Below are 11,005 nucleotides of genomic sequence, written 5' to 3' on the forward strand. Positions count from 1 at the left end.
CAGAGGATTTTGAAGGATGCATGTGTGAATCCTACGCGCTCCTAAAACACCCACAATCCCATCGGGAATGTAATATCAATATTCCTTCTAGAAATTGTGATTTACTGAATTGTTCTTAATATAGTTGAAAAAAAATGAACACATATCCATTTTTCCATTAACGAGCACGCTCTTTGGACTGTGCTCTCCGAATACTATGACGGAGTCTTGACTGGTCTCTGCAGGACCCGATTTGGAAGGACCCGTCCTACCAAAGAAGCATCCTTGACTTTGAGAAACCCCCACACACGAAACCACTGACACACAGACAACAATACCTGAGTATAAAAAGATCAAGTTGTTCCAAACAGGAGCAGAGAAAAAGAAGGAGAACTTACTCGAGTGTGTGTTCGGATGTGCATCTTCAGGCCGTCGTTCTTGCTGAAGGCTTTGTCACAGTAGGGACACTGGTACGGACGCTCACCTAGGGAACGGAAACCAGTAGAGTGCATGAGACATGAAACTGATACGGTACCACATAAAGGGTTAAAGTGATGAACATCTGTATATCAATTACTCCCCGTGCTACCTTGACTTCGATGGGTGAAGTCTTCTCTCCCGATATAGGTCATTTCATATCTCCATAACGATATATATCACGATAAAACATGTTTTCTGGTAATTAAATAAATAAATATATGAAATAACCACACAGTAAAGTCTATTTTTGAATACTCCTGTGAATTAAAATACTTGACAAATGAAAAGTACTGAGTATTTTCTCATTGTAAGAACTTGAATGCAAAATGAACACAACAGTTTTGATAGAAGATAAAGGAAGAATCAAAAACCAGAGAAAGGTCTTGATGAATTGAAGTAACTGGAGGGTCGCGTTTAACAGCAAAACTATATCAAAACATCTGTTTACAAACTCTCACACAACTGGGCAGAATAATCCAAGTGTCATTTATCCAGTCGGATGCTCACTACTTCCCAAACACATGCATCTTCACTAAAACCTCACTATTTAAAACACTTCAGACTCGCACGGACGAGTAGCGCGCCTGTGCAAGCGCGACTGCTAATGCGGAGGTGGTTTAATTCTCCGTTCTCTGTGGAGGAATGAGAGAAAAATAAAGGTTTCTTCAAGAATTCAACACGGGGTGATATACAAATGATCATTTAGTGGGTGGAGTGTTCCTTTAAGACATAAAGAAAAGGATATTTCTGTATGTTACGCTGCTGAAGGTGTGATGTTTTAGGTGAGTGTGTTGTTGTCTCCGTCCTGTCCCGTCCTGAACCGCTCTAACACAGATCTGACCTGACTACTGACTACTGGTACACCAGATATCTTCCATCGGTTTCTGATGCACGCTGACTTTCCACTGCAGAGCAGCAGCTTATATTGGCTCCACTTCATGGCTCGCTATCTGAGCTCCAACTGGCCAACAGTTTAGGAGCACATCAGAGGGCGATGTGGCTAACCCCAGCTGGATCAAACGCAGCAGCGCGGCCAAACTCCTCCAGATCCTATCGGAGCGCACGGCGATGATGACAAAGAGAGAAAGTGACGGGCTGTCAGTCAAACCGCTCCTCCGACACATGGATCTGTTTACTGCGAGCTGATCCACAGGCCAGATAGGAGCACCAGAGCTGATTACTGATCTATAGAAGGGATATGAGGTAACCTATAGAACCGCACCGACACAGGAACATATTTCAAAAACTCTGGGTTTAATAATTACTTTATTTATGTCCTAGATTAATCAGGAAACTAAATACATCTCCCTTCCTTTCATCTCCTTCCATCATATAAGACTCTTTTCTGTATTTATATATACTGTATGCCTGCGAGTGTACACAGTACAATCTAATGAAACACTGTTAAAACAGAACCTACAGCTACACATCTGTGTTCGTTCCTTCAGTACAAGAACAATCTCACGTCTTATCTGCTTCGTATTAATCTCTCTTTAGTGACTCCAGTGTTGAACAGGCAAGCAAGTAATTTTATTGATGGGGGAGATGCTGTGCCCCTTTAAATAATAAGGTTAATTAGCTGTGTTTCTCTGGGATTCAGAATGCAAAGATGCTTATTAAATCAGAAAATCCATCTGGGGAGAATATGAGAGGAGTATTATTATCTCCCGACGCTATAAACACGACTGAGCTGAAGGAATATTCCTCTTCTGTTCTTTAAAGTAAAAGCCTTAGTGTTGTTGTTTTTTATCGCGAGATTAATTTGCACGTCAATATATTTTTTCAAACTGTTTTTGTCACGAGTACTTAGACACCGAAGGTGAATATTACGCGGCAAAAAAAGCTAGATTTTCCTGAGCTTTGGCACAGCAAATACAGACAACCAATCACGCAGTGCGGAACAGGTTGAGCTGCGCCCATAGACTGTATATAAGAAGTGGACGTAGTCACCGTGACGTCACCCATTGGTTTGTGCACTACGGTTTTGAAGCATTTTGACTGTCGCCATCTTGTTTTTTTGCAACCAGAAGTGACACGAGAGGGTGGAGCAATCGAACGCTGAATAAGACATTTTTAGTCGACCAAAAATGTTATACTTTGCCTTGATGAAGTGAAAACACACTGTGAAAAGGTTAAAGTTGTAAGACGAAAACACGGACAACTCCCAGACCGGACAGCGCCGTGGTAGCGACCTGTCAATCACAAGGTAGCCCCGCCCTAAAGCATCCCCTGCTCTATGGTCTATCTGACTCTAAATGGGACCATAATTTACTAAATGAACATCATGCTGTATTGAAGAAGACTTGAAACTAGAGATTGAGACCATAAACTCATGTTTACAATGTTTACTGAGGTAATAAATCAAGAGAGAAGTAGACTCATTTTCTCATAGACTTCTATACAATCAGACTTCTTTTAGCACCCAGAGGAGTCGCCCCCTGCTGGCTGTTAGAGAGAATGCAAGTTTAAAGCACTTCAGCATTAGCTTCACTTCCCAGACCCGGAGGAAGCCCACTGGTCTGAACCAAGACAGCAAACTCTATCACTCCTTTCAACCTTGACAAAAGCAGCGCAGACCAGATCCACTCCTTCCATTCTTACCTTTCAAAATAAAAGTACTAGACATATAGTATTCGCAGTCAAGTATTTTGCATTTCCGTGTTGTTTCTTCGTTCCGCCCCCGATGTGTGTAAAGGCCTTTAGTAAGAAAGGTTTGATTCAGGTACACACTAAATATTCAACATTATTTTGCATTGATATTTTACATTTAAAAGCTTTCATTTGAATATCGAGTGCTGCAGAGGTGACATGTTTTTGTCGGCCAACCAGGAAGTTAGCATCACCCTGGTTCCGTCAACAAAAAGCCATTGGGATTGTTCCATTGGGTTTTGGATTATTGCAGAAAATAAGCTCTTCGTCACTATTCCTGCCCCCCATGTGTGAGGTCTGATTACTTTAACTTTACAAATTTGTATTATTCCAACTTTGGATTGTCAAAGGACTTCAATTTCTTATATTTATATCATTCATATCCCACAAATCCTGTGTTTTTCATCAGAGAAGCTACGACAGCTGTCACGTAGCAGACATACGAGCCATCTGAACCCCCCACAAGAGGGCTTCAGAGGAGCACCAGGAGGAGCGCCGTGTGTGACACAACCCTAATAAAACCTCAGGTCGGCGCTGAAAGGGTTAACGTGACATATGTGGACTGATTACTGAAACGTGTGCAGAGGGCAGCGCGCCATTCTGTGTCCCGAAATCCCTTTTTCTGTTCAATTTCAGCCTCTCTAGGAGGCCTTTTGTTGACAAACAGGAAGATCTGAATCCCAGATGTGTTTTAGAGACAGAAAGAGGAGAACAGAATCCTATGTCTCGTGTAGCATGTGTGGTATCGGGTTTAAGGCCCGCCGTTAGCCTCGGGGAGTCCTGGGGAAGGCATTAGTGCGCTAATTGCGGCGGAGCGCTAGTGTGCCAGTAGTGTACTTCTGCGGCTTGGATCACATCCCTCCCAGGAGCTGGCTATTGTCAGTTAATACACGGCAATAAGTGCACACCAATTCACCTACTTAACCTACTCTCTCCGCTTCTGGACATCTGGAAAATGCAAACGGAGAAAATGATGGTATTGGATATTGTAAAAGAGGTCGTTCATAAATGTGGTCTTCTTCCACCGGTTCAACCTGATGTTACTGGAACAAGAGCAACTCGATCCTTTAGCGAAACAGGAAATAAACAACTCCTAAGCAGTAACATTCTTGTAACCTCGGTGTGTGTTGTTCGTGCGAGGGGCTCGGTGTCGGAGTGTTACTGTAACTAGAGACCCTCCACTTATTCTCCAGATTGAGGCAGATTGTTTGGGGATTACGAGGGGTGGCTGCAGCGCTGAGCCGGGGCTTTCTGTGTGTGGAGATGGTAACTGATTTAGCATGTGCTGAAACTGTACACCGTCTCTTTGACCCTGGTGTCCCCCCCCCGACCCCCCGCTGTGGCCCTCACACTTCTTGTCTGCTAATCGATCCGTTTGGCACCCCCTCGCCGTGCGTTGTATATGTGTGCGCGTGTCTGGTTAGCAGATGGTCGTGGCTTTTGTCGTCTTCGCCCGCCGCGCGGCGTTCGTGTTACGGAGAACGCTTTGTAGCTTCGGGGGCTCCGGTCTGAAACACATTAGTGCTGTCCGTCAGATATTAATTCCTGGCTTCCTCCAGTTGAGCCAGACGGTGGCCCTCCACTGTCCTCCTCCTCTCGGCCCCCGTGTCACATGCTCGACAGCAGGTAACGTGATATCAGCGCGTTGGAGATGATAACGCATCGCTCTTTGATGGGCCGTAAGGAACGACCGACAACTTTTACACTTGACCTTCCCATTACAGCCGGGGTCTCGGTAGATTTCTCCACTTCCTCAAACAATCGCCCCGTGCGAAGGATTCAAACAGACTTCCCTTTACCGCACATGCAACAGATCCAAACTCCTGACACGCCTCTCAATCCTCCAAATTAAGCATCCGCACGGCACCCATAAAAAAAAACAGAGTTCAAGCTGCGATAGCGAGGCACTATTCATCAGCACGGGGACGGACAATACACTCGGTACGAGATTGTAACCATGACAACAGTCAAGACAAACACAATCATCTGCACGTAAACAGGTTCAGTGATTCCAGAGTCCGACCAGATGTCCATCTGAAGGCCGTTGTTCTGTCGTGAGACCACGTTGATTTGTAAAACATCAAAATATGTCTCTATGTATAATCACCATAACAAATAACAGCATGATCCAGACAATTAGTGTCCTTTGTCCAGAGCCAGCGGGACGGCTAGTGTGTGTTTATAAAATGAAAAGTAGCTTCATGTGTGTTAGTTTCTCTTGTCCGTCACTGAAGAGGGAAACAAATATTGATTGTATTTTATCATTTCTGGTCGTCACTGAGAAACCAACACAAAGAACAGAAGAGTGGCCTCAGAGCATCTTTATTATAGAAATGTACTGTGAAGTCATAGACTGTATATAAGAAGTGGACGTAGTCACTGTGACGTCACCCATTGGTTTATGGACTGTCGTTTTGAAGCCTCGAGTTTGGCATTTTGGCCGTCGCCAACTTTGTTTTTTTTGCAACCAGAAGTGACACGAGAGTCGCAGCGGGCCCCGTCCCTCCCCGGCAGGGAGAGAGGTCGCAGCAAGCCCTTTGTCCACGGTGCAACGCGGTCCATAGGGAGCGCTGTAAAGCTGCAGCCGCGAGCCACCTTCGCCCCGAGCCTTTCCAAGCCGACCTAGAGCCGGTCGCGGCGCACCGCCTCATATGCGGGACTCCCCAGCCTGCCGTGTGTCGCTCACACCCTCCAGCTGGCTGTTAACGAGGCTCTTTTGGCACAGAGAAGTACTCGTATCGGTACTCGGTATCGGCAAGTACCCAAATGTAGGTACTTGTACTCGGTCTGAAAGAAAGTGGTATCGGTGCATCCCTATCCTAAATATTCTTATTATTTTCATTGTGGTGAAAACCGGGACACTTTCGATATTTTGTCAGGAGGGACGTCTGGTCACGGTATACTAGCTGCCGGCTCAGACCTCTCCGTGTTCAGAGCCGTGTGCAGGCAGGAAACCCGGCTAGTACTGGGCCAATCACACGTCGCGTTAAATCGAACAACACTTGAGGTGATCGGCTGCCAGCAAAACCATACAAATAGTCTTTTTTCTAGATCTGGGCACAAAAAGGATTGTTTGAATGGAGAAGTTTCGATGCGACTTGTGCTGGTAATGGGTTATTTCGGTTGTACCTTAAAGGTACCGATACCCAGCCTTACCCTTTAATGCCACTATGTGCACATTTTGATTGTGTTTGATTGTAGAATATAAGTGACGATCCCAGTGAAACTCGGTGCGGTCTTTGTGTTGTGAATCCGACACATGGTGGCTTTAATAAAGTCCATCTCAGACAGCTGTGTGGAGTTGACACATCGGAGTGTTGCTGCTTTTTGTTTTCTTCTGTCTCGTGTTTTTGCTTATTAAATCTACAAGAGAAACATGTTTTATTTGATGATTATGATGATGATGATGATGATGTATTCCCATTTGGACTACTGAACATGTGCGAACCCACTGGAGACGTCGGTCTGTCTGAGCACGTGGAAAAAGTCTCAACATTGATTCATAACACAACATAAACACTAAATGAGCATTTTGAAGGGTTAAAACGGCGACACACACGAATGTGTTTGTAACAGCGATCACCGTGCCCACACATGACATGTCCTATGATGTCAGTATATGACACCGAGGCGCTGGTTTCTGTCAGTGTTTCCCTTGGCACAAATAATGTTCATGGTTATTTACCACATCATGGCTCACATGGTGGGAAAGTCTCCTCTCACTGGACTGTGATGTGGAGAAGGACACGTAACCGGGGCCAGAACATGATAGAAACATCCATCATGACGACTGAGCTCCACAAACCTCTTCAACATCCTGGGCCAACTTTTTGACAGCTCACATTTTATGGGTTGTCGGTGATCTCATAACGGCTGCTCTCTGCCGGCGTGCCACCAATTTGTTTGAGCTCAACAACACCATGTTTCTAACCAAATTAAATTATAACAAAAACTCCGAGCCAAAAACACAGCACGCGTATTACCAGCTACTTAACGCTCTCCAGTTCATGTTTTAAGATTTCTATTTCTCCCATTTCTCCCATAATGCTCTGCAGTGTTTGATGGTAAAGTGATAGGGGAAGGAAATCTCCGAGGGATCGGCACAAAGTCTTCTGTGTTTAGCACGTAAATAATCAATGCTGACTTGTTCCTGTGAAGCAGGAAGACAGACAACACCAAGCTTTCCTGTCTGCTATCCAGAGAAGCCGTCAACTGAATTTATTTATTTTAATTTTATTTTTTTCATTTTTGTTATTTATTTAGTTATTTTGGATTCCAAAAATAAATATACATTTAACTTTTATTTACCAATTTTTATATATATGCATATATATAAATTGGTAAAAAAAAGTTAAATTTATATTTATTTTTGAAATCGAAAATAGTGTTTTCACTAAAATTAAATAAATAACTAAAATGAAAAAAATTAAGTGTAAAATAAAGTAAATACATTTATACAGACAATAGAAATAAAGTTTTAAAAAAAGCATAATATAAATAAAGCAAAGTTTAACAAAAACCAGGAATAAGAAATTGTTAGTTATAGGGTCAGATAGACTTTCAAGGAATATAAAGAAATCTTTGGCATATTTTGATTTAATTAATTTCAGGGACTTAATATAGAGTTGAGTTTCATTATATTATATTATATATATATATATATATTTATTTTTTTAAAGATTTTCTTTATTAGAAGCCGTGGATTTAACCCTTCAGCTGGTGTCCTCCTTTAAGAGCTCACTGACAGAACTCTTTACCGTTGTTCTTCCATTAACAGGGTTGTTTTATGATTTCCACATCTATCTGATGAAGAGTTACTCTCCACTGTTTGAGAACAAGATGTCGGGATCGTCTCTCAGGGTACGCCTCACCAAAGCTTATTTTTTCCTCTCACACACAAAAAAAAACGCAACAAACAAAAAAAAGCGCCTCCCCGTCTATAGAACGAGGGGACAGATTTACAGCCAGTCGGGGTCAAGGGTCATCCGGCTGGATGCTTTCTTGGAGTGGTCTTTTCTCTCTTTCCTCCTTTCTTTCTTTGAGGTGTCCCCTCGGCTCCCACCCCTCCCCCAGCATTCCTCTCTTTTGTTTATTCTATATAAATACAATCAGACTGGGCTAACTGGCCCACACTGGGATACATTCTCTCTCTCTCTCTCTCTCTCTCTGTTGGTTTGTCCTTCACATGTACGAAAACACACACACATACGCACACACGGATACAAAGGAGGCTGTTGACAAAGTGTGGTGGGACCGCCGGCCGGCCGCCACTCAAACATACACACACATTTAGACACACTGATCAACACCTGACGGGAAGGTCGTGTTTAACTCCGGTCTGGAATCGACGCGCCATTTAAACACCGACTATTAGAGGTGTGAAGCTTTCGGTATATCATGATTTAATTTAGGGCTGCAACTAACGATTATATTCATTGTCGATCAGTTGTTCGGTCAATAAAATGGTGAAAAATGTAGATTAGTGTTTCCTCAAAGGTCTTGTTTTGTCCACAACTCAAAGATATTCAGTTTACTGTCATAAAGGAGGAAAGAAATCAGAAAGAGGAAAGAGAATTTAGACTTTTCCTTTCTTAAAAAATGTTCTAAAACCGATTAATCGATTATCAAAATTGTTGCCGATTACTACTACTACTTACTTAATAGTTGACAACTAATCGATTAATCGCTGCAGCGCTATTTCGATTCTCTGTTCAGTGCATAGGGGGGCTAATTTCAGGATCTCCTCCGGTCTGTGCGCTAATGAAAGGCGGTGTGGCAAATCATAAGATGACAGCGGAGTAAAGGGTTTTTTCAGGCGATTAATTCGCACATCAATATTTTTTCCAAACTGTTATTTTTGTCAATAATATTTCATAACAAGGTTGATTTTTCTGAGCTTTCACAAAGTGAATAAAGGCATCAACCGATCACGTTGTGCAGAACGGACATATTCAAAACGTAGCTTTACTTATGAGGATTATAAAACAATAACACGGAGGCTCCGTAGTCTGAACCAAGACAGCTAACTTTATTACTCCTTTCAACCTTGACAAAGGCAGACCAGATCCTCCTGTTCTTACCTTTCACAATAAAAGCCCTAGACATAAACACTGTGTAACTGTTTACCAGAAGAAAATTCACTCGGAGCATTTCGCTAAAAGGAAACTCAATAAAATAGCTATAACAGTTTAGCTCAGACCGACTGCCAGACGCTGCTCTATCTACAAATCTATTCAAACGTTTTAATGAAAAAGTCGTAATGAATAGTTTTGATGAGAAATATTCGCAGGCGAGTATTTCGCATTTTTGTGTAATTTATTCGTCACGCCTCCCTCCCCGGTGTGTAAAGGCCTTTAAGTGTGAATAAGAGTTTCTATATTTGAAAAAGTTATTATATCAACTGATTGCAAAGGCAAAAGGTCAAATTTATTCATGCTAAACTTAAACAAAAAACACTTTTTGTTAAAAAAAAAAGTTTGTAGTATTTCTCAATTCTTAGTGACTTCTTCAAGAATAACTGGTTCAAGTTATAAAAAATAAAAAATGCTTCCTGTTACCAGGAGCCCTACAGGCTATATTAGGTAATTGATTTGCTAAATAGGGGCTCTGTTTGAGCTGGTAATGATGACATTACTCTGCCTGGATTAAATAGGAAGATCAGAAGATGAAGACGTGTGAAGGAGGATTGGTAGGTTTCATAGGTAACTGATATTGTTGAATAAATCTACGGAGCTTAAGACAGACGCCAGAGACAGAAGCCAGCACAGTAAAATGATGTATTCAATCACAAAAAGCAACAACAACAGGACAATGAGGAGACAACGTGAGAGAGAGAGATGAAGTTCAGTAGGAGTGAGGAGAGGAGGGAGACAGCCAGTAGTAGGCAGTGAGACAGAGAGAGAGAGAGAGAGAGAGAGAAAGAGTTTGGAGGCCAAGAAGTGTGTGTGTGGTCGTGCCAGGTCTCTGCACCAGTCTGTTGGTAAGGAGATGCACTGGAATGTGTAGCTTTCCAGTTTAAGGCAGTTTAATGAACATCCAGGGCTCTATTTCTGAGGCAGTGCAAAGACGGCAGCCGGCAGCGCTGCATCAGGTCGGAATCCTCTGATACCCGAACACTCAAATGAATAACCCGCCGTCTATACGGGACACACCTTTCATTACTTTCACACAAAACTCTCCCTGATGGGAAATTATGATTTATCTAAACCAGTATGAATATTATTAGGCTGTGGAATAACATATCGATTATGAATCATTCATCTGATCTATAGCTCCGAGACAGTTAACGTCACAACATGTGGCGTACCGAGAAGGAAAAAAGGGCTGAAAACTAAACAGAGGAAGATGGGGACGCTTTTATTTTGTAGCCAGCGAGGTAACGAAACAAGCGTACCCAACAACACGGTGCAGGAAGAAGAGAAAATATTGTTTATATCAGTTAAAGTGCGTTCTTCGTTTGACGAATGAAGGTCATGGACTTCATATGACCATATTCACAACTTCACAAATTCATTTTTATGAGAAAACGTTTGAATTCTTTTGATCGTTGGACCCTTACGGACTAAAGGAATATAAATAATCAAGGCATGGTCACATATTCTGCTTCAAACGCAGGGAGTCAGCACTTTTTTTCCCATCTCTCTTGTTCACCATGCCGGTAAATCTGAATGAATTAAACTCTGGTGCTCACGGTTTCTGTAAAATGAAGTGAACGACTGAATTGTGGAGAATCTGACCGATCTTACGATGTGTAGCGTGTCCATATTGACTAACCGGCGTCTAATTGAGACCTGCGTTTAATTGTCAAAAGGTGTAGCCTAATTGGGGCTCTGCTTTTAGCTGAGGTTTTACAGTATTAAAACATGCCTTGGTACGTTGTTAGCCTGTGCAGTGAGCC

The 11,005-nt window shown here is 42.5% G+C and overlaps 1 protein-coding gene across 3 annotated transcripts in view; it reads right to left on the reverse strand.

Annotated features, from left to right (window-relative positions):
• prdm5 (PR domain containing 5) overlaps positions 1 to 11,005 on the reverse strand; it is a 43,328-nt gene that overhangs the window by 7,789 nt on the left and 24,534 nt on the right. For all 3 annotated transcript variants that reach the window (XM_074634525.1, XM_074634526.1, XM_074634524.1), the window contains one exon: positions 378 to 463. In XM_074634525.1, coding sequence (XP_074490626.1) covers positions 378 to 463 — 86 coding nt within the window. The remainder of the gene's footprint in view (positions 1 to 377; positions 464 to 11,005) is intronic.

This window comes from Sebastes fasciatus, chromosome 5 (assembly GCF_043250625.1).
Source record: "Sebastes fasciatus isolate fSebFas1 chromosome 5, fSebFas1.pri, whole genome shotgun sequence".
NCBI lineage: Eukaryota > Metazoa > Chordata > Actinopteri > Perciformes > Sebastidae > Sebastes > Sebastes fasciatus.